Here is a 20845-nt window from a genome sequence, read left to right on the forward strand (position 1 = left end):
GAGACCCTGGGTTCAGTCCCCAGTACTGAGAGGAAAAATGAGAGAGAATATGCTTTAGGTCTTTGTTTTATTCCTTCCTGCTTGATTTTTAATATAAATTTCAGTATTAATGAACATTTTAGTGGTTGTGCTTTTATTATATTATTAATCTTTGTTCTTAGATTTTTGTCGATTATAGAAATTGATGGTAACTTCTCTGTAAATACTCTGACATAAGCATTTCTCTCCTGTCATAATTCAATGCTATAGATAGTATGACTAGCTTGTCCAGGTTTGCCAGGTCTAGTACTTTCCTGGTTTTTGCCCTAAAAATTTGTATCCTATGAAATCTTCCAATCCTGGGTGGACTGAAGTGGTTGCTCCCCCTAGCTATAGAGAAAGAGTAATATTTATTTAATTACATATGTTACATATGAAGGTTCTTTGGTTTTTAGGGAAGCCAGTGGATGAAGGATTAAGTAAAAAAACTGAAGTACCATTGTCATGTTGTTGTACATGCCATTCAAAGAATTTCACACACAGAGACCTGAACCAAGGAACTTCACCTCATTTCAATAGTCCAAGCACGCCACCTTCTGAAAGAAATGGCAGTTCATCGACTTGTCAAGGTAAATTGTATTTCTCTTGGATTTGCTGGTTATTTGTAATTGGAGCCTTAATTATTACTGATATGAGGCTTAATTTAGTTAGCATAATTAATTATGTATCTCTACATAATTTTTATGGATTTATTTATGTTTGGTGCTAGGGATGAAACCTAGGGCCTCGTGCGTACTAAGCATGTGCTTCACCACTAAATTATATACCCAGCTGGAATTATTTTAAAATAACTTCAGCCTTTTTCAATTCTTGGTTTGACTTAATCCTTTGAGATATTTTGCTGGCTTACATTGTTTTTTGATGAATCTAAAGGAAAGTAAAAGATTAGAAATTGATATGGTCTTGTAAAAAGATTAGAAATTTATATCATTTGTAGTCAGTATTGTTAATTATATGCTAAACTTTTTTTTTTAGAGAGAGAGAGAGAGAGAATTTTTTTAATATTTATTTTTTTTTGGTTTTCGGCGGACCCAACATCTTTGTTTGTATGTGGTGCTGAGGATCGAACCCAGGCCGCACGCATGCCAGGCGAGCGTGCTACTGCTTGAGCCACATCCCCAGCCCTATATGCTAAACTTTTTTATAAAACATAGTGTTTGTATCCTAAGACACAATCTGTTTAGTCTCATTATTCATTCTTGATAAATTTGCCTGCCTTCTGAAAATAGTGTTCTATATAAGAATCAGATATGTTTTATGTATAGTCCTTAAATTGTTCTTTTATTTTAAAAATTTTTTTAGCTATAGATGGACACATACCTTTTTTTTTTTTTTTTTAATTTATTTTTATGTGGCGTTGAGGATCAAACCCAGTGTTCACACATGCTAGGCAAGCACTCTACCACTGAGCTACAACTGCAGCCCCCCTTAAATAGTTCTTATTAGAGTAAGAGAAATATAGTAACACTACCATAAAATTTTTAAAAATATTACATATTTCTGCTTTTTACTACTGTTAGTCGGGATTATTGAGAATTGTCCAAATAGGGTAAATCTGGGTTGTGTTCTAATACCCTCTTTGTAAGTAAATTCTTTGACAGGATATAACCTAAATACAGAAAAGTGCAAATCCTTAGTATATAGCTTGAATTTTCACAAAATGAATATTTACTCATGTAACTACCACTTAGATTAAAAAAAAAAAAAAAGACATACCCACACCTCATAGGCTCTCCTGTTCTTTTTTGGGCACTATGCCTTCTCTTCATAGGTGACTTATTCTGCCTTCTGTCAGAAATGTTGAATTTTGCTTTCTTAGAAATGGAATTATATATGTACTATAGTGTCTGCTTCTGCTTAACCTGTAATTGCGAGAGTCATCCATGCTCTTTCATGTGGTCATAATTCTTTTTTTTTTTTTTTACACAATATTGTTTATTTCTCTATATACTTATTGTTGTACTGGTTTCTTCCAATCCAATAAAAACAAACAGACAAACAAACAAAACCTCCCATAAAATTAGAGAAAATACTACTATTTTGGATTAATTTGGATACTTAAATTGAAGATATCACTTTATCAACATTCTAATTTTATTTATTTATTTATTTATTTTTCCTTTGTGCCAAAATCACAATTTATTTATTTTTTTATTGTTGGTTGTTCAAAACATTACATAGTTCTTGATATATCATATTTTACACTTTGATTCAAGTGGGTTATGAACTCCCATTCTTACCCCGTATACAGATTGCAGAATCACATCAGTTACACTTCCATTGATTTATATACTGCCATACTGGTGTCTGTTGTATTCTGCTACCTTTCCTATCCTTTACTATCATAATTCTTGTTTTAGTATATTATTTTCTTGTGTGAACATTACCAGAATTTATTAATCTATTTTATGTTCATTAGACAATTGGATTGTTTCTGCCTTTGTTTAATGTAATCATTAAATTTTTTTTTTCTTTTCATTCTGGTGCAAATAAGTATTTTCTGTTAGATACATACCTAAGAATGGAATTGCTGGTCTGTTTTTATGTATATTCCACTATAGTAGATACTGCCAAAATTTTCCAAAGTGGTTGAACCAATTTATGTGTTCCTACCACTACACCTGTTCTCAGTACATCCATATCACACTTTATTATGCTTTGCAGATACTGTGGTATTTTTGTTTTTATTTTTTTAAAAAGTGAAATTCTGTGACATTGAAAAAATGTTGATGGTATTTTTTTCTGACAGCTCAGATAATTATTAGAATTCTTTAACAATAAGGTTTTTTTTGTGGGGAGGGCACCAGGCATTGAACTCAGGGGCACTTAGCCACTGAGCCACATTGCCAGTGCTTTTTAAAATTTTATTTAGAGACAAGGTCTCACTGAGTTGCTTAGTCCCTCACCATTGCTGAGGCTGGCTTTGAACTCACAATCCTCCTGCCTCAATCTCCCGGGCTGCTGGGATTACAGGTGTATGCCACTGTGCCCAGCATAATAAGGTGTGTTTAAATTAAGGTATATATATTTTTTTCTGACAGTGCTATTGTAGCCTTAATAGACTATATTATTGTATAAACATCTCTTTTTCCTTCCTTCCTTCCTTCCTTCCTTCCTTCCTACTGGGGATTTAGTCCTGGGGCACTTAACCACTGAACCACATCCCCAAGCCTTTCTATTTTAAAACAGAGTCTTTTTGAGTTGCTTAGGGCCTCAGCTAAATTGCTGAGGCTGGCCTTGAACTTATGCTCTTACCTCCATTAGCCCCCCAGTTGCTGGGTTCACAGGCATACACTACCATATCTGGCTAAACATAACTTCTGTATATACTAGGAAACCAAAAATTTCTTGTGGCACTATATTGCAATATTTGCTTTATTCAGATGGTCTGAAACTGAACTCATCATATCTCCAAGGTATGCCTGTATATGAAAATCTTCATCATTCTTTTATTTATTTTTTTTTAGTTGTTGATAGATCTTTATTTTATTTATTTATATGGGATGCTGAGAATTGAACCCAGTGCCTCACACATTCCTGGCAAGTGCTCTACCACTGGAGTTATAACTCCAGCCCTGAAAATCATCATTCTTGTTACTTGATATTTCCAGTTTTTTAAAATTTTAGCCATTCTTGTGCATTTGTGGTGTTCTTATTGAGATTTTTTGTTTTGTTTCATTTTCTCTGGTGTTGAGGATCAAACCCAGGGCTAACCCTAATCCCAGTGCTGAGGTTCTTTAATTTTTTTCTGTACTAGTGGTTTAACATAGGGCCTCATATATGTTAGGCAACCACTCTACTACTGAACTATATCCCCAACCCTTTTTACTTCACTTTTGAGACAGGGTCTGACTATGTTGCCCAGGCTAGCTGGCCTCTAAGTTGCCTCAGTATCAGTTATCTGTAATTGTAGGCATGTCCCAGTTGGCCCTGATTTTTAATTGGTATTTGTCTAGTGACCAATGTACATTTTCTTCTATGTTTGTTCATCTTTTAATATCTTCTTTAGTGAATTGCCTGTTCAAGTTCAAGTTGTTTGCCAATTTATCTATTTTTTTTTTTTTCTGATTTCTAGGAGTTTCTTTTTCTTTATAGTATATTTGGGAGATACTGTATCTTGCTTTTTAAAGCATGCATCTCAAAGATTTAACCCTTTTGATAAGCTTCTTGTGAACTGTCCCACTATGAAGTCATTTTATGTGTAACGATAATATGATTTTTGTTTTTATGAATCGGAGTTACCCTTACTTGTTTTTCATTGTTTTTTTTGTTTGTTTTTGTGCAGTACTGGGGGTTTAACCCAGGGCCTCAACCACTGAGCTACATTTCTAGCTCTTTTTAAAATTTTTTAAAATTTTGAGACAGGGTCTTGCTAAGTTGCCTGTGCTGATCTCAAACTTAACAATTTTTGTGGCTTTGTTTCCTGAATATCTGATACTATGGGTTCATACCACCACATCTGGCAGGATTACTTTTATTTGCAGGATGGCAGATCAATTTTTGTAAAACTAAATTATTGGTTGTTTTTGGGGGGAGGGGTGGGGAAGGGTACTGGGGATTGAACCCAGAGGCGCTACAATCACTGAGCCACATTCTTAGCCCTTTTTATTTTTCTTTTGAGATAGGGTGTTGCTAAGTTGCTGAGGCTGACCTAGAATTTGTGATCCTCCTGCCTTAGTCTCTTGAATTGCTGGGATTACAGGCATGTGCCACCATGCCAGGCTAGATTATTATTTTTAGTAAACAATTCTTAAATGTTTAATGAGCCTGTGCAAATTTGCTCCTTGATGGCACAGTGCATAATAGTGGTACTGTTAACTTTTGGAGTGTGATAATTCTTTTTTATGGCATCTGCCCATGCATTGTGAGATATTTAGCAATATCCCTGGCCTTCTACATGCTAGATGACAGTAGCACCCTTCCTAGCATTTCCCCACCCCGTTTGGTTTTGAGGATTGAACCCAAGGCTTCACACATGCACTCTATCACTGAACTATACCCTTACCTCCCTTCCCATTTTTGTGACAACCAAAAATGTGTACAGACATTATTTAGTATCCCAAAGTGTAGGGAGTGGTGATATTTAAATTGCTCCAGTTGATAATTACTAACATAGGCTTATTCTGTAGTTATTTTACTGGTTTATTTAAAAATTACAGAACTCAAATTAGCGTGTCTTGCTTTGCGCAGTGGCACATGCCTGTAATCCCAGCAGCACGGGAGGCTGAGGCAGGAAGATTGTGAATTCAAAGCCAGCCTTAGCAATGGCGAGGCGCCAAGCAACTCAGTGAGACTGTGTCTCCAAATAAAATTTAAAAAGGGCTGGGGATGTGCCCCAGTGGTTAAGCACCACTGGGTTCAATCCTCTGTACCAAAAAACCAAAACAACAAAGCAAAAAAATTGCCTGTCTTATCTAAAATATATGGAAATGTTAAAGACTAACCAACACAATTTTGAAGAAACAGGTCAAAGAGAGAACTTTATATATAAGATATTCAATTTATTACACATAAAACTTAGTAATTCTGACAGTTTGATATTAGCACAGTGATAAACCAGTGTAAAAGTATAGAGAATCCAAATTCAGTCCCACATGTATCCAGAAACTTGTTATTGGAAGTACTCCTACAGAGCATAGGGGAAAGGAATGACTTTTCTATAAGTGATTCTGAGACTATTGGGTATTGATATGGAAAAAAATTGAAATTAGAGCCCTACTTTATACCATACATAAAAATCCATTGTAGGTAGATTGAAGATCTAGATATGAAAGACAAAACCATAGTGATTTTCAAATAATGCTTCAAACACATAAGGTTAAGGGGACAGTGGATCAAGGAAGTTCTAGGTCTTTTATCACTACTTTAGAGATATTAAGCAATATTTATTTTAAAAAATAGGCCTAAGCCTCAGCAACTTAGTCCCTGTAATACCATGGACTAGGAAGCTAAAGCAGGATAATTGCAAGTTTGAGTCCAATGTGGACAATATAGTGAGACAGTATTTCAAAATTTAAAAAAAAATTAAGAAGCCTGAGGATGTAGCTCAATAGTAAAGTGTCCCAGGTTCAATCCCTGCGCCCCCCCAATTCTAATAATTAAAAAAGCTTAAAAGTAATGCCATGCAGCTTAGATTAACTTTTGTGTTTGTGTAGGACCAAACTTTTTTTTTTTTTTTTTTTTTTTTTTGTACTGGGGATTGAACTCAGGGGAACTTGGCCATTGAGCCACATCCCCAGCTCTATTTTCTATTTTATTTAGACACAGGGTCTCACTGAGTTGCTTAGCACCTCACAATTGCTGAAGCTGGCTTTGAACTCTTGATCCTCCTGCCTTAACCTCCTGAGCCTCTGGGATTATAGGTGTGTGCCACTGTGTTTGGCTCCAAACTTGTTTTTTGAGAATAGTGTAGGAATTGTTTGTGTAGGTCTCTCCCATAAATAGTATGTAAATCCTTTATGACAAGGCAGTGGTTTTTGTTCATTGGTTTTCCATGATATCTGACCAGTTTATGGACTCAATATAATAAATGATTGTTAAATGAATTCAAGCCATGGAAGTGGAAAGAATCATCGAGAGTGGCCAAAGGAAGGACAATACCTTTAAGAGCATTCACATTCAGGAAAAGGGAGAAACCAATATATAGGAATAGTTAAAAATAGTTTTAAAGATATTAAGGGAAAAGGAAATGTGTTTGCTGTTTTCTAAGAACACAGGGTGTTATGTTTGTCGTTATGCTTAGTGGTTATACTTATGAATATTGAAGTCAAATATTTGACAGATCTGTCACACACAAGTCTGCCACTTGTAGTTATGTGATATTAGGCAAGTTACTTACCTTAATACCTAGTGTATTTATAATCCCACATTTGTAAACTGGGATAATTGATGTTATTTGATGATTGAAGAGGTTGTTCATGGCCTTGAAAAAGCTCTCAAGATTGTGGGATTAAGACAGATTATATGAGCTTGATTCCATAATCAATATTTTTAGCCTAAAAAACATGGTGAAGTTCAGTAGGAAAGGAACATTGATATTTTTATAAAAATGAAATGCATTTCTTAAGTCTTGACTCTTGACAGTTCTATTTCTTCAACCATGTTATTGGAAGTAGTCTACAAAACCATAAATCTGTTTTAAAAATCAAACCTTGACTTTCCCTATTGCAAGCATGTTTCTCAAAACATTGTATCTTTGGTAAAAACTGAGTGGTTAAAAAAGTACTTTTATTTCTGGTGCTCTTTTAAAAAAAATTGCTTAAGTGTGAGTTACTTATACTAATTTTTTATTTTTTATATAAGATTCTCCTGAAAAAAACACTCTGGCTGCAAAGTTATCTGCCAAGAAACAGGCATCCACATGCCGGGATGAAAATGATGATTTTCAAGTAGAGAAGAAAAGAATTCGACATGTAGAAACTACACAGCAGGTAAACAGAGTTTATTAGCAATGAAATAATCCATTAGTTATAACTAAACATGATAGTCAAATTCAATCAAGTTTTCAGTGGCATAAGCAGATTAGTAAGGTTGTGTCACAGCCATAAATTGAATTTATTATAACTTCATTTTATACAGTTACTTGTTGTAAAGGAATTTGATATCATGACAGGTTATTCAGAGTAACATGTCTTTAAAGTGAAACTGCCTGGTACTTTCTTATGTATGAGGAATTTGACAGTAAAATGTGAGGCATCTTGGTAATGCAAGAAACTATTTTATTTAAAAAAAAATTTTTTTTTAGTTGTAAATGGACACAATATCTTTGTTTTATCTACTTATTTATTTTCATGAGGATTTAACCCAGTGCTTCACACCTGCTAGGCAAGCACTCCACCACTGAGCTAGAACCCCAGCCCAGAAATTCTACTTTTTAAAAGTTCATGGGGCTGGAGTCCCAATAGCTTAGTGGTAGAGTGCTTACCTAGCATGTGTGAGGCACTGGGTTGGATCTTTAGTACCACATAAAAATAAACAAAGTAAAGGCATTGTATCCATACCCAACTTTAAAAAAAAAAAGAGTCAATTTTTTTTTTTTTTGCCCCAGTACTGGGGCTCGAACCCAGGGGTACTCTACCACTGAGCTACATCTCTAGCCCTTTCTATTTTTTTAAAATTTGAGACAGGTTTTTACTAAGTTGCCAAGACTTGTCACTTGCAATCCTCCTGCCTTGATCTCTTGAGTTGCTGAGATTGTATCTGTGCTCCACTGTGTTCAGCAAACTCCTTCAACATTTTAATCTAATAATGGCATTTTCTTTTCACCAAAATACCTTTGATAGGAATATTCATGGTATTGACAGTTTAAGTATAATGGTAAGATTTACTCATATTTACTGATTTCTTAATATTGATACATGATAAAATATGTATATTTAAAAATTATTAAAAGATGTGTCAGGTGTGGTAGGAATGGAATGATTTAATAGGGTATTGGCAAGTAAAAAAAGCATGGATACAGTTTGGAAAGAAAATGTTTTATTTAGCTAGGAGCCAGTAACACATGCCTAGCTATTCAGGAGGCTGAGGCAAGAGGTGAGACCCTGTCTCAAAATAAAATATAAAAAAGACTGGGATGTATCTCTGTAGTTGAATCCCAATTACCAAAAAAAAAAAAAAAAAAGAAAGAAAGAAAGAAAGAAAACTTAATGCTATTTATAAAAGAAATATAATCAGGCAATTTTTTAAAATCAAATATCTAGTAAGTAATAATAGTGATTAAGTAATTTATCCTATTATGTAGGGAATCACGACTATTTACATTTAAAGATTTTAGGTCTGGGGTTGTGGCACAGTGGTAGAACACTTGCCTACCATGTATGAGGCACTGGGTTCGACTCTCAGCACCGCATATAAATAAATGAATAAAATAAAGGTTCATCAACATCTAAAAAATTTTTTTTTTTTAATTTTAATCTGAATTCTTTTCAATGTAATGTGTGGCTTAAGTATTGACTGGACTTTGCTATAATACTGTACTTGATATCTGTATGGAAAGACTTATGGGAAAGTCACTTGATGATTATATAATTTTGATATATCAGTAACTAAAGTTATTTTGGTTACTATTTAAGAGTTGTTACTAAAAAGTGCTATAATGAGGTGCCTCTTTGTGTTTTTAGGGTTTTGTGGGTTTTATTGCTTACTTGTTTGTTTATTTGTTTTGGTACTAGAGATTTAATGCAGAGGTGCTTTACCACTGAGCTACATCCCCAGCTCTTTTGTTTTTTATTTTGAGACAGGGTCTCACTGAGTTGCTTAGGGTCTCACTAAGTTGCTGAGGCTGGCCTTGAACTTGTGATCCTCCTGTCTCAGCCTCCTGAGCCTCGGATTATAGGTGTGTGCCACCATGTCTGGTGTTCTCTTTGTGTTTTAAAAAATTATTTGATTATTGCTAGGTACAAATAGTCTTTTTAGTTAAAAAAAAAAAAAAAAAAAGAACAGAAAACTATAAACAGCTACTTTGGCCTTTAAGAACAATTAGCCTGTCAAACTTTGAGTTTTTATTAAACTTCATTTTGGTTCTGTGTTTACAGATTAGAAAACGTCAGTGTTTTGAAAAGGAAGCATACCATTTAGATACACCTGTTTCTTCAGCAAAGACTGTAAAACCCAACTCTCCATTAGGAAAGGTAAATGCTTTTTCTCCACAAAATATATGTGTTTATATCATTGTTTAGTTTAAAGAAGGAAAATTGTGGACTTTTCTAACTCCATTTTTGTAAAGAATGAAATTCATTAAGGAATAATGAAAAACAGGTTAGAGGTCCTAAGTACTGTCACATGTGTGTTTACTAATGGTAAACTATCCTCTCTGTGCCTCAGTTCTTCATTTATAAAATGAAAAAAATTGGACTCGAGAGATCTGGAAGTTCTTTTTCTTGTATATTCTAATGTTTGTGAACTCCAGTTCCCTAAAGTTCTTTTAGTATCTTAGGGCAGCAGTTCTTAAGGAGTAGACCAAGCAACTCCAGAGATTCCTAAGGTGTTTTTTTTTTTTTTCCTTGTGATCTGTGAGATCAGGAGTATTTTCATAATAATATAAAGATGTTACTTGCCTTTTTAATTGTTTTGATATGCACTGGTGGGGCAAAAACAGTGATAAAACGGTGGTGGTAAAATTGTTGGTGCCTTACTACAAATCAAGGAAGTGGCTCCAATCTGTATTAATAGTATTTTTCTTCATCTACATTAAAAAAAAAAGTCAGCTTCATTTAAGAATGTCTTGGATGAAGCAGTGAAAAATGACTAAGTTTATTAAATTTCAGGTTTTGAATTTTTTTTTTTTTTTTTTTTTTGTACTGGGGATTGAACTAATGGGTGCTTTACTACTCAGGTACATCTCCAGTCCTTTTTAGTTTTCATTTTGAGAAAGGGTCTCACTGAATTGCTCAGGGTCTCACTGAGTTGCCAAGGCTGGCCTTAAATTTGTGATTCTTCTGCCTCAGCCTCCTGATTTGCTTGGATTACAGGCATGGTGCCTGGCTTGGCCCTTAAAATTTTTAGCATTTTATGTGAAAAAATTACTGGTACCCATAAAACTCTCACATCCAGAGGCAGGGTGGATGTCTTGAAGAAAAGCACTTGTAGAATAGTTTGGCTTGTGAGCTAAACTAGCCACTTTTTTTCATGGGACATCATTTTTACCTGGGGAGGGGGGGGTGGAATTAAATAGTTATGGTAACTCTTGATAATAAAGTGAGGTTGATAAATTTTGAACTTTGAAGTACAAATTAGAATTTTGAAAAATATGCATATACTATTGTGACCTTGGCAGCTCTCTGGTACTTTTAAACTTTTATGATGAAATTACCTGTAATATTATAGAACATAATGTGTGTATATATGTGTGTGTGTGTGTGTGTGTGTATTGCTGAAAATTGAATCTAGGGCTTCATCCTGCTAGGCAAGTGCTCTACCACTGAGCTACAACCCCAGCCCAAAATGTGCCTTTTTGATATTGTGTAATGTAATGTGTCAACATCTATAAAATCTGCCAAACTTAGTGAACTTAATATTATCTAAATGAGGCAGACAACGCGGCGGCGATGTCCGCCAGCCAGGCGAGTGCAGTGGTGGCAGCGGCGGGGCAGGGCGGCCTGGGTTTTGCTCCCCCCTCCCTTCCCCGGAAGCGGCCTGGTGGCCAGTGCGGGATGGCGGCAGCAGCAGAGGCCGAGGCTTCAGTGCCTCTCTACCCTTTAGCTTGAGCCAAGGGAGGCCAGGCAGCCCGGGTGGCTGGAGGGGGTCCGCTGCCCGAGAATGGGAATTCTCTTCACCAGGATATGGAGACTGTTCAATCACCAGGAGCACAAAGTTATTATTGTTAAATTGGATAATGCAGGAAAAACTACCATCCTTTACCAATTTTCTATGAATGAAGTTGTACATACATCCCCTACAATAGGAAGTAATGTAGAAGAGATAGTGATTAATAATACACGGTTCCTAATGTGGGATATTGGTGGCCAAGAATCTCTTCGTTCTTCCTGGAATACTTATACTAACACGAAGTTTGTAATAGTAGTTGTGGACAGTACAGACAGAGAGAGGATTTCTGTAACTAGAGAAGAACTCTACAAAATGTTAGCACATGAGGACCTAAGAAAAGCTGGATTACTGATTTTTGCTAATAAACAAGATGTTAAAGAATGCATGAGTGTAGCAGAAATCTCCCAGTTTTTGAAGCTAACTTCTATTAAAGATCATCAGTAGCATATCCAGGCATGTTGTGCTCTTACTGGTGAGGGATTATGCCAAGGACTTGAATGGATGATGTCACGACTTAAGATTAGGTGATCTCTACTGACCTCTTCTCATAGACTTTGTATAAACAAAGTGCTGGACTTTACCTGAAAGCTGCAAAAATTAATGGTTTAGATATATTTATAATAAACTGATTTCAATTTTTTTCTATAAGAAGAAAAATTAAGACCACTTATTTGAAAACAAGATGAAGTCTCATCTTCCAATTTGCTTTCTCATTAGTTCCTTCCAAAGTACTTTATTAAAGCTGTGATTGACATTTTTCTCAATGAATCCTCTCAGGACAGTGTATATAACCTGTGGTAAGTACAAAGGGAGAGGAAGATGTTTTGAACTTTAAGAGCTTTATTATCAGTATACCCCTCCCCAACTGAATGTTGTTCTCTTTTTGTTCCACTAAGTCAAAATACAAATCAGCACAGATACTGTTTCCAATATTTTAAATGTCATGTTAGTTATGAAAAAAAAAAGTATTTTACTTAAGGTTGTGTATGTATTATGTATATACCTCAAGTTCAAGTTAATGGCTTTGATTTGTGTTCTAAAGAAAAGCAAATAACACAAAAATTAGTAATATCCTTAGTTATTGCCCTAAAGAGAAAAGTACTGGTATTGGTATTAAGTGCCATTTTATACTTTTCCTGTATGTTTTCTGTATTGTACTAATCAAACGTCCCCGCTCCCCGAATCATTGAGCTGCTCTTAAGAAAAAAAAAGATACAGGAAAAAGCTTGACATTGTATACCCATTTTTGTTGATCAGTAACACACATAGAAATGTGTAATCCAACTAAGTGAAATATCTGTCAAATTTTTGGCTTACCCAGTTGACAGAATTGCACAGTGGAGCATTGATCAGATTAATCCTTGTATTGGTCTAAATTATTGAATAGATTATTAATCCACTTATAAATCAATCATAAATTGCGATTAAAACTATCAAGTGATTTCTTCTTAATTAAAATCTATTTTGTGAAACATGTCTACCCAAAGAGGTAACATTCTATAAATATTATTAAACAATTAGCTACAGTCTTTTTAAGTATAAAATTATATATGTCAAGCTGTTAAAATGAGTACAAGTAATGTATAAAAAATTTCTGAGCAACATTTGAAATTTTTTAATTTGCAGATTTCTTATTTCTTATTTTAGGATTTGGAATCCTTTTGAGGTTTTTTTTTTTGTTGTTGTTCTTAAGTTTTCTTTGATCTTTCACCATGTAAGTGCATTATTTAACAATTAATAGTGGTAAATTTTTAATGCTGTTGGCTGGAAAACTGATTGGTGTATGATATGTTATTTGTACTAAGAAATAACTTGACCCAAAATACCTTTTGTTTGCTTAGGTTTCTTTCTTTCTTTCTTTTTAATGTCTGAAAATTGAAGGTATTTTTGTCATAATTGTAAACAGAATTATCCTGTATTAAAATATATACTCTATTTGTGTATCTTTTATGCCCTGAAAATTTGAAGGTTAATCCATACTGGCATGTTTTAGAATATTCAAAAAAAGAAATTACTTTTAATACCAACCTTTTAAATTTCATGAAGATTTTGGTAGGAATAATAGTATATACTATAAGCATTGACAAAACTGAAAATTTCTTTCTATGAAATATAAAATGCTCAGTATCTAAATCCAAGTTGGGTGTGGTATATCAGTGTTAACTTTGGATGTTTTGTATTTTATATTTATGTTGCAGTGTTCAAAATGCAAATATAACGTTTAATATTTGTCATGCTTTTACAAAAGTGAATCCTAAATTACTAAGCTTTGTCCATATGTACTCATACTTTTGGAATTACTTGTTGTATATTAAAAATTCTCTTAAAACCCCCCCAAAAATATTATCTAAATGAGCAGCTCACAATATTACAGATGATGCCTAGAAAAGATCCATTCTAAGTACAAGATAGACCAATAGACCCTTTTTTTTGCCCTGTCCCCACCATCCCTGGGAAACTTCAGTTTTGTTTTTAAGTTTAGTTGTATTTTGTTGATGATCTTTTTTTTTTTTAATATTTATTTTTTAGTTTTTAGGTGGACACAATATCTTTATTTTTATGTGGTGCTAAGAATCAAACTTAGTGCCTCACGCATGCTAGGGAGTATGCTACCACTTGTTGAGCCACATCCCCAGCCCCTGTTGATGATCTTCATGGAAGCATTATGGTTAGAAAAATCAACTAGATGCCTCTAGAATTAAAATGTTGAAAATCATCATAATAATAAGCTATATGAATGACTTTTCCCAGGTTTTATTGCTTTCTTTCATGCTACCTTATTTTTTTCATACCCTTAGTATTATCTGAATTTATTTGTTTACATGTTTATTATCTATCTGCCCTGTTGGAATGTAATGTCAATCTTTCTAGGGGCTGGGATTGTGGCTTAGCGGTAGAGTGCTTGCCTCACACGGGTGGGACCCAGGTATGATCCTCAGCACCACATAAAAAAAATAAAGGCATTGTATTGTGTTCATCTACACCTAAAAAATAAATATTTTTTTAAAAATCTTTCTTTTTTCTTTTTTTTAACTGATTTTTTTTTAAATATACAAAAGTGGAATGTATTACAACTCTTATTATACATATAGAGTGTAATGTCAATCTTTCTCTATCCTAGTGCCTGAAGTAGCATATGGCACATATTAATTGCCCAATAAATATCTGTAGAATCTTCTTGAATTCTTACAATGTCTTGAAACAGGTACTATTGCTATTATCATTTTGCAGATAAAAGGAAGCTTAGCAATAACCTGCCTAGTGTCAGAAAACTGGTAAATAGTAGAACTAAATTATCCTGAGGTAGTGTGATATTCTAGTAAATTTTCTAATCACTTTGTTATATATTCTCACTAAAATGCCTCTTAGATGGGCTGGGGTTGTGGCTCGGTGGTAGAGTGCTCGCTTCACATATGCGAGGCACTGGGTTCAATCCTCAGCACCACATAAAAATAAATAAATAAATAAAATAAAGGTATTGTGTCCAACTGCAACTAAAATTATTTCAAAAATGCCTCTTAGAACTTCTGGAGCCATTTAAACAGAGTTCTAACATCAAGGTAAGGAAAGAAATATATAGGAATTTAGGGATTTAAAAATAAATCGTAGAATAAGCTGTGATTGTTTATGGTAGAGATACAATTTTTTTCCTTAGGATTTTAAAAAATTTATTTTGTTTTTGTTTTCTTAAAGGGATAGGATTCCCTATATTGCCCGGGCTGGACTTGAACTCCTGGGCTCAAGTGATTCTCCCACCTCAGCCTCCCCTGAAGTATCTAGGACTTCAGGCTCATTCCACCATGCCAGGCTAGACTTTTGTTGTTGTTGTTAAGTTGTATGAACTCTGTAATCAGACTGATTGGTTTATTTATTTTTAAATTAAAATTAAATATAGTAAGGGTCTGCAATATGTTTTGATATACATATATAGTGAAATTATTAATAAAGTCAAGCTAATTAATATCCATCTCATCACATGGTTTCCATATTTTTTGTATGTGATGAGTACACATACTTTTAGCAAATTTCTAGTAGACAATACAGTATTATTAACTATAATCATAATTCTATTGACTAAATCTCTAGACCTGATTGATCCTACATAACTGTAACTTTGTACCCTTTGACCAACATCTCTCCAAATCCCCTCCTCTTCACCCTTAGTAGGGTCTGTTCTCTGCTTCCATGAGTTTGACTTTTGTAGATTCCACATTCCAAAGTGAGATCTGGTAGTATTTTTCTGTGTCTGGCTTATTTCATGTATCACAATGTCCTTCAAATTCATGCATATTGTTGAAAGCAACAAAATATCCTTTTTAAAGTCTGAATAATATTGCACTGTATGTTGTATATTCATTTTTTGATGGACATTTAAGTTGTTGCCATATGATGAGACTGAGGTGTGTGTTTGTTTGTTTCTTTGTTTCTTTCTTTTTTTCTTTTGGCGCATGCTAGTTTAGCACTCTTCTGTTGAGTTATACCATCATCCCCCTTTTTTTTAAAAAAAAAAAATTATTTTGAAACAGAGTCTTGCTAAATTGCCCAGTCTGGCCTTTACTTTGCAATCCTCCTGCTTTATCTTTCCGAATAGCTGGGATTACAGATATGTGCCATTACTCCTGGCTGAGACTGCTTTAATCGTAGCTCTGCTTTTTAGTATCTGGGTAACTTAAACTTTGGGCAAAGTGCTTTAGTTTTCCAATTTGCCAAAGGGGGATAATAATAGTGCCTATCTCACAGGCTTTTGTGAGGATTAAAGCTAATATATACAAAGTTCCTAGCGTATACCTGACTGTTTAGAATTTGAGTGGCAAGTAATGGTAGAAGTAGTTGCAGCAGCAAATATAGGTTAAGTACTCGTTATCCAAAATTTTTTGGATCTGTAGTGTTCTGGGGTTTGGATTGTTTTCAGATTTTGGAATATTTTTATATGCATACAGGTTGAATGCTCTTCCCTGAAATGCTTGGAATCAGAAATGTTTCAGTTTTTGGAGTTTTTTGGAATTTGGGATGTTTGCAAACTTTATATTTTATAGACTATGCAGTGAGGTATCTTGGAGATGGGCCCCAAGTCTAAACATGAAATTTATTTGGGTTTCATATATACTACATATACATGGTCTGATGGTGATTTTATGCAGTATGTTTAGTATGTTTGCCTTTTGACAGTGACCTATCACATGAAGTCAAGTTTGAAATATTCCATTTGTGACATCATGTTAATGCTCAAAAAGTTTCAGATTTTGGAGCATTTTGGGTTTCAGGTTTTTGGATCAGGGATCTCTGCCTGCAGTTCATATTCAAAGTTCTTTACCTATTTCTAATAAAAGATATATAATACTGATTAATAATGTTACATATTTATAATTTTTAAGTGCTGTTAAAAGATATTGTATTATTATTGATGGTATCAATAAATATAAATTTTGAGAAGTTAATTTTAAAGTAAAAAGAAATTAAATGTTTATGGCTGAAACCTGAGTCTAGACCACTTGACCATAAGCAAAGTGCTATGTTCTTGGCTGAATACCTTGATCTTAAGCCAAGTATTTTGATTGATTTCTCCTTTTGGTTATGTAGCATGTTTACATGTTCAATATTAATATTGTGGTCTTCTCACTAAGTATAAATATCTATAGTATAACTATATCTGTAGCTATGTATGTATATCTTTTTTTAAAAAAAATATTTTTTTAGTTGTAGATGGGCACAATATCTTTATTTATTTATTTTTATGTGGTGTTGAGGATCGAACCCAGTGCCTCACACATGTGAGGCAAGTGCTCTACCACTGAGCTATAATCCCAGCCCCTGTATGTATATCTTTATACAGTTTTATTTTTATATCAGAAATTACATGTATTCTTCTTTGTCTTTAGGTGATATGACTCTCAGTTTCTATAGAAATACAATGATTTTTTCATGAGTGGGTGATTTATTACTCATAAAGAGTCTTGACTTCTAATAAATTTTTTATAAGTTTGAAGATTTATGAAACCTCCTGAATCTCCCACCCAGTATAGTAACTCAAATGATAATGTTTAATTTGTGTGACACAGAATGAGTTTATAATGAAAAGCACATACACATAAAGTAATTGTATATGCTTTCTGAATGGGTATATAAAAGAACCCCATAAATTCTTAAGTAAAATGGTTGGTATTATGATTTGATTTTTTTTCTTGAAACAGAAAATTAGAATAAGTAATTATAATTGAAATAATCATTACAAACTACATATGTATATATACACATATACATCCAAATATATACATATATGCATATATATACATACACATATATATGTGTATATATAGTGTATATAGTCTTAGTGAGTATGAATGTTTTTCCCTTTTGTATTTTAATGAATTATCATTAAACACAGTGAATATCTTATGGTGCTCATCATTAATAATACATCTACTTTTTCAGATAATTAGGACTAATCATCTCCATGGACAGGAAAGATGATAGGGATATGAGTAAAGTTACTTTATTTAAAGAATGAGATCTGGGGCTGGGGATGTGGCTCAAGCAGTGGCGCGCTCGCCTGGGTTAGATCCTTAGCACCACATACAAACAAAGATGTTGTGTCTGCCGAAAACTTAAAAAAAAATAAATAAATAAATATTTTTTAAAAATTGTCTCTCTCGCTCTCTTGAAAAAAATTTAAAAAAATAAAGAATGAGATCTTTGGGTATCATAGAGAAGTAGTATCTTTCCTTTTATGAACTTATTTTGGTTTCTGGTGTACCAGAGGCCCTAGTTTAATCCCTAGCACAGGAAAAAAAAAAAAGAAAAGAAAAGAAAAAAGAAGTGGTATCAGTACAGTCTCTTATTGAATAGTCTTCCAGTTTCCACTTCTTTTTTTAATTTTTGTTTTTTAGTTGTTGATCAACCTTATTTATTTACTTATATGTGTGCTGAGAATCAAACCCAGTGCCTCACACATGCCAGGCAAGCGCTCTACCACTGACCCACAACCCCAGCCCCAATTTCCACTTCTTGTTCCCTTTCATGACATTTTAGATTCATTTTTTCATATTGATAATCCATGTCATAGATATAGTGAATCATCAGTTTCCATGTGGTCAAAATATTGTTAAAAATTATATTTTTAAGAATAATTAATGTTAACATTCTGATATTTTGTTTCACCTCATTATTTTCTCTAGGATTTATATTTTTAATACATTTTCATAATTGGCAAGGTATTCTTACACATGCTTAATCAACTTTTAATTTGTTCATAAATATTTATATTTGATTTTATTAAAATCAAATTAATAATTTGTTAAATAATTTGTTAATTGGGTGGATATTTAGATTTGGTTTTATGTAACAGCATATTTTAATTATTATTGCCTGGTGTGTAGGAGAAACTTGGGTCCAGTAGAGTGCGCTGTTGACCTTCTGATAAAATGATGGTGGGAAGACCTTGGACTTTTTCTTCCTTTCTCCTCCCTCCTCCCCTTTCTTTATTTCTTTCTTTTCTCTCTTTTTCTATTTAAGATGTTCTCTAGATTTTAAAAGTCATTCTCTCATAGTTTTAATTTATCTTTATTTAAAATAACTCATTAGTATAATTGCATACATATGGTAACGGTGATATGATGCTTACTGTCTGCCAGATACTCCTCTAAGCACTTTAGAAATATTTTTATTAGTACATTTTAGTTATACAGAATAATGGGTCTCACTGCAGCACATTTAGCTCTTTAGCAATACTAGTTCACCTAGAAAATGCAGGTTCATATGAGAATGCTTATTTGTTAAGCTCTTTTAACTTTTCTTTGGGTTTCACAGTTTTCAAAATAAAATAATTTAGTTCTTATGGTGTTAATTTTTCCCTAGTTATACATGAGAAAATTCAGGCACAGAGTATTTAAGTAATTTGTTCATATCACAAAGCTGATGAGTATAGACTGGATTAAAACACAAGCAGTCCTGGGACTGGAGTTTTAGCTCAGTGGTAGAGCGCTTGCTTGGCAAGTATGAGGCCCTGGATTCAATCCTCAGATTCAATCCTCAGTGCCCCATATAAATAAATAAATAAAAATTTAAAAAGACCCATTGACAACTAAAAAATATTTAAAAAACCAAAAAAACAAACAAACAAACCAAAAAACCCACAAGCAGTCTGGCTCTAGGGTCCTTTCAATCACCCTAATATTCTACCTCTGAATAAATTCTTTCAGATGACCTTTGGGTGAAAGTTCATTTTTATATTGTTACAGGACATATTTATGCAGTACTGTGTGGATAATTTTGATATTTCTTCTTTCAGTCTCCCAACACTCAACCCTTTTTCCTTACAATACTTAACAAAGTTTGCAATTATATTTATCTGTAGGTTTAACTATTTTTTCTTTTGTTTGCCTTATTGCCAGGCTGTCCTTAAGGATAAGTGTTATGTCTCTCTCACATTTTTATAATCAGCATCTAACACAAGGCCTGAACTTAGTAGGATACACATATTTGTTGAATAAATAAAGCATGGTTTAGCTGGGCATTGTGGCGCATGCCTATAATCCCAGCAGTTTGGGAGGCTGAAGCAAGAAGATCATGAGTTCAAAGCCATCCTCAGCAATGGCAAGGCTCTAAGTAACTCAGTGAGACCCTGTCTCTAAATAAAATACAAAATAGGGCTGGGGATGTGACTCAGTGGTCTGGTGCCCCTGAGTTCAATCCCTGGTACCCCCCCCCCAAAAAAAATAAAAATAATCAAGAATGGTCTAAGTTAGGGAAATGCACAGTTCACCCCTAATTGTAGCTTATAATTTTTTTCTCAGATCCATGTACTTGAGGTAATATGACAGTATGGTTAAATTTTTTTTTCAACTTTCTTCTGCAGTACATTTTAAATGTATTTACATACAGAAATAAAAGACTGAACAATGATTTAGGGACTAAAAGGTAAGTTGATACTTAATATAAGCAAAAGATTAGAAACAACTTTTATGTTTTGTAGCTACCATCGGAGCAAGTTGTTAAATAATAAAATAGTTGAAGTATTATAATTATTCAAGGGAGCAAAATTTTTGAAACATTATATTTCAGTCACTTTAAAATAGTAGCCTATATTTCTTAAAAGTTAATAATAATAGTATGATGACAGATTTTTGATATCTATATTTGTACCAAATAATTTATATGTTCTCTCATTTGTTGTTTATATCAGCACTGTGAGGAAAATAGAGTAAATATTAGTATCATCTTGTAGGTAAGAAAATTGAAGCCAAAAGAAATGAGATGCTTTGACCTTGGTCATACTGCAGGTAAATGGTGAAAAAATGATTTGAATAAAGTTCTAAAATTGAATGAATATAAGTTCGTGGATAAATGAGGGAAAAGGGAGAAAAAGATTGGGAATTTTTGTTGTTAGCTGATAATGAAAAAAGCAAAATAATAAGAAAATAAATTTTATTACTCAATACATATGCCATTAAAATATCTTAAGTAGTCAATCTATGATAGTAGAGAGATTGTTTCCATTTCCCCTTCTGCTTCCTAGAAATAAACAATACAAACTCATGAG

General features: G+C 33.5%; 1 protein-coding gene and 1 pseudogene across 1 annotated transcript in view; both read left to right on the forward strand.

Moving 5' to 3' along the window:
• The window catches only part of Brip1 (BRCA1 interacting DNA helicase 1), a 147018-nt gene that overhangs the window by 4890 nt on the left and 121283 nt on the right, over nucleotides 1–20845 (forward strand). The window contains exons 3-6 of the mRNA XM_076871369.1: nucleotides 435–608; nucleotides 7342–7469; nucleotides 9576–9671; nucleotides 10244–10261. Coding sequence (XP_076727484.1) covers nucleotides 435–608; nucleotides 7342–7469; nucleotides 9576–9671; nucleotides 10244–10261 — 416 coding nt within the window. The remainder of the gene's footprint in view (nucleotides 1–434; nucleotides 609–7341; nucleotides 7470–9575; nucleotides 9672–10243; nucleotides 10262–20845) is intronic.
• On the forward strand, nucleotides 11256–11751 carry LOC143410417 (ADP-ribosylation factor-like protein 5A pseudogene; annotated as a pseudogene).

The sequence above is a fragment of the Callospermophilus lateralis genome, chromosome 11 (assembly GCF_048772815.1).
Source record: "Callospermophilus lateralis isolate mCalLat2 chromosome 11, mCalLat2.hap1, whole genome shotgun sequence".
Lineage (NCBI taxonomy): Eukaryota > Metazoa > Chordata > Mammalia > Rodentia > Sciuridae > Callospermophilus > Callospermophilus lateralis.